The sequence below is a fragment of the Coenobita brevimanus genome, chromosome 21 (genome assembly GCF_032717465.1).
Source record: "Coenobita brevimanus isolate Jiangsu-jjx chromosome 21, ASM3271746v2, whole genome shotgun sequence".
NCBI lineage: Eukaryota > Metazoa > Arthropoda > Malacostraca > Decapoda > Coenobitidae > Coenobita > Coenobita brevimanus.
The window spans coordinates 38,068,996-38,075,669 of record NC_136974.1 but is presented as its reverse complement, the minus strand read 5'-3'; the positions used below and the strand labels follow the sequence as shown (position 1 = coordinate 38,075,669).

At 43.8% G+C, this 6,674-nt stretch overlaps 1 protein-coding gene across 1 annotated transcript in view; it reads right to left on the bottom strand.

Moving 5' to 3' along the window:
- Nucleotides 1-641: 641 nt before the first annotated feature.
- The window catches only part of LOC145392168 (uncharacterized), a 35,300-nt gene continuing 29,267 nt past the window's right edge, over nucleotides 642-6,674 (bottom strand). Inside the window, exons 2-7 of the mRNA XM_080266618.1 lie at nucleotides 4,388-4,600; nucleotides 3,385-3,575; nucleotides 2,885-3,065; nucleotides 2,045-2,293; nucleotides 981-1,662; nucleotides 642-757 (exon numbers count right to left, since the gene is read on the bottom strand). Of these exons, the coding sequence (XP_080122744.1) occupies nucleotides 642-757; nucleotides 981-1,662; nucleotides 2,045-2,293; nucleotides 2,885-3,065; nucleotides 3,385-3,575; nucleotides 4,388-4,600 (1,632 nt within the window). The remainder of the gene's footprint in view (nucleotides 758-980; nucleotides 1,663-2,044; nucleotides 2,294-2,884; nucleotides 3,066-3,384; nucleotides 3,576-4,387; nucleotides 4,601-6,674) is intronic.

Sequence of the window (6,674 nt, the reverse complement as noted above, 5' to 3'; positions counted from 1 at the left end):
GTACAGTAAAGGGGACAACAGACTTCCATATTTACTGTGTTATGCTGGGGTATGAAGGGGAGGAGAGAGACGAGGGCAAGTGAGAGAGAGTGTGCATGTGTTGGAAAATCGGGGGATGTGACGTTAGAGTGGGGACTGAAGATGGGAACGAAATGGATGATGAGTAGGGAGGGAAAAAAGTGTGATGAGAGCGAGAAAGGAAGAAGAAATGGGGAAAGGGTTTAGGGGAGGGGAAATAGGGTGGGGGGGAAGAATGAAAATGGTAAGTGGGAGGCACAATGAGTGTGATATAAAAGGTAAGGGAGACGGATAATAAGGGTAACAGTTGAACAGCAGAGTGTGATGAAAAGAAAATCCAAGAGAGATAAAAATGCAATGACGAAGGTGAGAGGAGAGGCAGGCAAATGTGATGAGGAGGCTGAGGAAGGGAGGGCAGGAAGTGTGTATGAGGAAGAGGTGTGAAGGAAAGCGGAAGTGATAAGGAGGGTGTGGGTGGAAGGAAGGGCATGTGTGAGAGGTGAAGAGGGAGGGAGGAAGGTGTCAGTGTGTATGAGGGGCAAGGATGTGGGTGGTGGAAAAGGATGTGAGTGTATAAGGAAAAGAGGAGTTAGAATGTGTGTGAAGGAGGGGTGAGAACAGATTTATACCCCAAGGGCGCGTGTGAGAGGTGTGAGATGCAGGCGCAGGACCTGGGCATAAGTAAGAGGCCGGTACACCTGCTCTGCCACCTCCTGTGCATGCTCCATCCAGCACACATCTGTAAATGCAACAGCATTACCATCATTACACAACAGTGTTTAACAGTATTACATCTCTACCACCACCATGAATACTAAGAGTTTCATCATATACCATGGAGGGCAGGGTGACATGGAGGCAACTCATTTGTAGCTAAATACCATCATATCATTAACAATAACTACAGGTACGGAGGGCATATAAACATCCATATCTTCCTTCGGCATTAAAAACATTCATACCTTCCTTCCTGACCACATGATGTCTGATGTCGGGGAACTCTGGGCTCATTGGGGAGAAGACGGGAGACTTAAGCAGCCCCACTGGTTCCACCAATGGACCTTCCTCCTCGATACCCTCGCCCTCATCCTCCTCAATCTCCATCTCCTCCTCATCTTCTTCTTCTTCTTCCACCTCCTCAAAGATCTTCTTGGTGGCAATGAGTGAGATCTTGCAAGGGATCTTGAGGGCCTGCTTCAGACAGCTCTTCATGTTTTTGGCCTTGAAGGTAGGCTTGGACTTCCTGCGTCGGCGTTTCTTGGGTGCGACGGCCTTCTCGCTGGTTGGCACTGAGATTTCCGTTGCTGGTGTGGATGAGGTAGTCAGTTGTAGATCTACAGATGCCTGAGCTGGAGGGAGAGGGTCATGTGGTGGAGGAGCAGAGTTCTGTGGCAAAAGCAGTGGACTGACTGGTGTTAGAAGGGACTCAATTGGCTGAGGGTGAGACTCCTGTGATTGAAGGGAATTGTGTTGCATTGGCAGAGGGCCGTGTGGCATGGGAAGAGATTCATATGACAGTGGGAGGGGGCTTTGGGGTGGGATGGGTGAGGTGTAGAGGCGGTGGATGTCAGTGTAAGTGTCATCCATGTCTTCCTGGCTCTCTGTATGCTGGTGTTTGCTTGGTGATGCCACTCCACCTGTGCCCTGTAATATCAATACTAACCATATATCCATAAACTCCTTCATACAGGCCAAGGATACTTTCTCATACATCACAACATTTTTTATACAATCAATAATATTGTAAAATGTGGATTATACTGGAAAAACATATTCATATGAACGACGGCAATGTAACATCAATTTAAAGTCATTTAGTAATTTATTTAAGACTTCTCTAGTAGCAATAATGATTTTAAATAATGGCTCCTTACAACAAGGTACTGCTGTAGTTATACCCAATACTACATACAGGTCACTGTAAGCCTGAGTCAGCAAGAATAAAATATAGATGTGAGTGAATCTGAATGTATGTATATTTATCACTCTAACATATCATATACTGCTTCTCATCATAGTGACGGACCTTCTCATATGCATAGAGCTTCTTGATGTCCTGATACATATCCTCTTCACTCTCCAAGGACTGAGCCACCTTGCGCTTGTTGGGTCGTGAGGGTGGGCAGGGATGGGTGGTGGTGGACGGTGTGGGTGTGAGGGGAGGGAGCACGAGGGCTGGCAGGGGTGGTGTGGTGGTGGTGGTGGTAGGCAGGGTGGTCGTCTGCAGTAATTCCTCAACCAATGCCCGCCCATTCAACAACTCCTCATCACTGACCTAAGAACCAAGAGTTCCATAAACAAAGATGGACCTTATGAATACAGTACATACATATTAGTAAGTCGGTGTACAGTGATAAATTTTGAATACAAGTCAAACAACTCAATAAACAATGAAAAACTGTACATATTTGTTGATCAAATTCTCTTCACTGACTATCAAGTTCAACAATATTTTCAAATTTATGACATATTATTCAATGGCAGTGTTCCACATTAGTTCTCCAACTTTCGTGTTTTCCTCTTTTGTGTTTCTGAACTCCAGCCATTCGATTTATGAAAGGGGGAATAGAACTGGGAATTTGATAATGATAACACAAAGAACATCCACCCATACTAAGGCAAAGAATGAGGGAATTCCAAGGAGAAAATAAAAGAGTGAAGTGGATACAAAGAATGGCAAGGGGAAGACTTGGGATGACATGGAAGGATGGGGTGAACAGGTACATGTAAAGACAGTTGTCAGATGGAGGCAGGGCAGCCTGACTGTAGAGGAGTGGGTGACATGAAAGAGATTTCTCAGTAGCCACCCCCTCCAGGATTGAGGTTGACTCTATGTAGGTGGCTAGGCAGGTTTGCTGTGCCATACTTGTGTTAATGCCTGTAGCCAGAGCACCAGTCCTGGCTCTGGTGTGTGGGCCTGGTCTAGCTCGAGTGACAACAGTGCCAGCGCCAACACTGACGGTCGCACCCGCCCACTGCCACCACTGGCCACCACGCACCACAGACGCAGCGTTAACTGGCCCAGTTGATGTGTTGGTGACCCACTCCTGAAACAGTGAAATAGAAATAGCTTTATGTACTCCTGAATCACTGAATTTGGATTACCTTGATGTACTCATGAGTCAGTGAATTTGGATTAGCTTGATGCACTTGTTGATGCTTCTTGTCAAGATCAGAGAGAGACACAAGTACAACATAACTCTAAAAACTGTGATACAGGCAATCCTTTCTCGATGTCTGCTATAAGTGCCATGAAAATGATGCTATAAAAAAAGTTATTATTACAGTGCTGTCTATACATAACTCTAGTTTACACTAGTACGATAAGAATACAGTAATATAAATTTGTGATAGCCCAAAACATACCTCGAGATGTGAGCATGGCGTGGTGCAGTAGTGATGGCAAGGGCGTGTAGGACTTGCAGGAGGTCCAGCGTTGAGGTGTAGGGCAGACGCCAGGCCAGCTTGTCCAGACACACTCGCTCCATCCTCAGCAACTCACGCCAGCTGCACCGCATCTCACCACGCTCCACCACCTCAACCGTCGCTGGAACATTCTGACACACACCATAAACAATCAATTCATAGGCACAGTGTCATACCAGAAAAACCACCTACAATACACAGAAATATCATCTACAACACAGCACTTAGTTGTCAGGACAGAGGCCTGTTCCAAATATCACAATTTTATCCATACAACCAGTACTGTAAATTTTGGAAAATTGATACATCAGCTATATAGGCATTAATTCTTCTATCATTTATTGTACTAATAACTTAAATATAAAAAAAGAACATAAAAATGAAAAAATTATATAAAGACTTATTACTATTACTGAAAAGCAGCAATTACTGTTTGTATACTTACATGATTCGAACTACCTACTTCCCATAATCCTCTTATGGACTCTCTGATATCTTCTATCATAACAGCAAAAACTTCATGCATACTCTTAAATATCCTGTGGAATGTTCCCCAAAAAATTCTTTTCACACATCACCACAAATCCACCTGCACACTCAAGTCTAAGGAGCCTGTTAAGGTGGTGTGTGCTCCTATATCATATATCATCATTTTGCTTAAACACTACTGTATAGTGTACCTGTTCTAGAACCACCAGACTAATGGTACTGTGTGGACCGTATGTGAGCTCTACCTTTTTGTGTTATCATCTCGCATGTCTTGCTCCCACCTCGGTAACCTCCAACCAGGGTGACCATGACAAAACTAACTCCATGCTCCTTTGTTCTCACATAACTCTCTTACTCTCTGAAAACTTTTTTTTTTTTTTTTTTACATCCCTAACAACCTCAGTTTGGCAAATCCTAGAAAACTGCAAGTTTTTTGTGCATGTGTGTACGGTACCTCATCCTCCTCATGTATTTTAGCAGCGAGGAACACGGCAGCAGCAGCAACAGCATGCAGGTATCGAGGAGGGACCCTGACGCGGTGGAGGAGGCGGTCCAACAGCACCACAGCCGTGAAACGTGTCTCGTGCCCCCAACCTAGGCGCTCACAGGCACCCCACACCCACCACACTTCTGCACCACGACCACACGTGTCCACCTCGCCACCATCCTGTAGGGAAGGGAGTGGTGGTGAGTTGTTGGCACTGAATTCATTAGTGTAAAACATGATCACTATCGCTGTTACTTTCACCACCACCACCACCACATCCCTGCAGCACAACCACATGTCTACCTCACTGCCTTCCTGTGAGGGACAAGGATGCTACTGAGTTCTATAAACAATCATCATTAGTATAAAACAACATGTCAACATCACTGCTATCCTCCAGGGAAGACAGTGGTGGTGAACTGTGTTGCTGCTGTAGTTATTAATCATGACTATCATCACAATCATCATAATATTAATTTTCATTACCAAAATAACCACTTTCATCATCATCACCACATTGATCATAATCTAATCCTTCCCTTCCTCTTCCTCCCCCCCTCCTCCTCATCATCATCATCATCATCCTCACCATTATCATGAAGAGAGAAGCGAAGCAACAAGGAAAGGACATGGGGGGAGAGAAGAGGAAAGGAGAGGAAAAATAGAAAAAGAAAAAGAAAAGAAAAGAGAGAACAGGAGAGGAGCAGAGGAGACAGAAGTGCTGAAGAGAAGAGAAGAAAAAGCTGAGAAGAGGAAGGGATGAGAAGGGGAGAGAAGATAAAAGAGCTGAGCAGAAAAGAAGAGATGAGAAAAGAGAGGGGAGGAGAGGAGAACAGGAGACAAGAGAAGCGAAGGGCATGGAGAAGAATGGAAGGCAGGTGCAGGAAACTTGAGGGTCAGAAGTGTGGGACAATAAGAGAGATGTACATAAACAAGAAAGAAAAGCATCAAGAAGATGAGAGAGAACAGTGGCTGAAGAGGAAGTGACGGAATGCGGAAAGAGGGAGAGAGGGGTGACGGGGGGGAAGAAGGGGGGTGGAGGGGGGGAATGAGAAGAGAAGGAGGGAGGGAAAGAGGGAGGGGGGGGAGGGAAAGGGAAGAAGACTAGAGCACGTATCACAAACACTGATACCCTAATGCCCTTTTGAGAGAGAGAGAATACCTGTCACTTTCCTCATATGAAATCTACGCAAAAAACTCATTAAATTCAAAGAAGCAGAAAAGGACAAACACTATAATGTCGATCTGATGACTGTCATAATGAGCTTGCTTCGTGACTTATGACTCTCTCTCTCTCTCTCTCTCTCTCTCTCAAGTACTGTTTTCTCGCTTCTGATTCTTCGTTCTTTTCAATTTCCATCATTGTGATTCTACCCCCCCCCTCTGTCTCTCTGTCTGTCTATTTCTCTCTCTCTCTCTCTCTCACACACACACACACACACACACACACACACACACACACACAGCCAATGAGGGGTAACAGCAGCGACCACACTGATATACGCACGATTTTCCCGCTAATGGTGTTAGTTTTACTCGCACCAATACCTCTCTCTCTCTCTCTCAGACGCCAATACTATCCTCAACGTGTCATAAAAATACAGCACTCACCTCTGTACATCCCCCATCTCTCTCTCTCTGTCTCTCTCTCTCTCTCTCTCTCCCAACACTCCAAACACGATTTCCAAACACACACACGCACCTGCTCACATAACCATTTTAAATAACACCTAATATTTTCCGATCGCCCTTTTTCAATTTTTTAAAACACGAAAAAATAAATGGGACGACAGGGAACTAATTTTTTTATAAGTTTGAGGGACTTGTTTGTTTGTTTTTTGTTGATTCTGTTTTGTATTTGGTGTATTTTGTTTTCTTTGTATGTTTTGTCTTTTGCTTTTTTCGTCTTGTTTCTCTTCTTTCCTTGTTCTTGTTCCTCTCGTTCTTCTGTTGTTGTTATTGTTGTTGTTACTATTACTATTATTATTATTATTATCATTATTATTATTATTATTATTATTATTATCATCATCACCATAATGTCGTTAGTGATTGTTATTTTTGATGAACGAATCTCTCTCTCTCTCTCTCTCTCAACAAACTAATATTTGGATAATAGTTATAAATAGTCTCCTGTATAATTTTACCTTCCATAACCCACTTTCAACACACACACGAGAGAGAGAGAGAGAGAGAGAGAGAGAGAGATTTAAAGTCACACCTTAAGAGAAAATTATCCAAAGAGAAAAAAAAT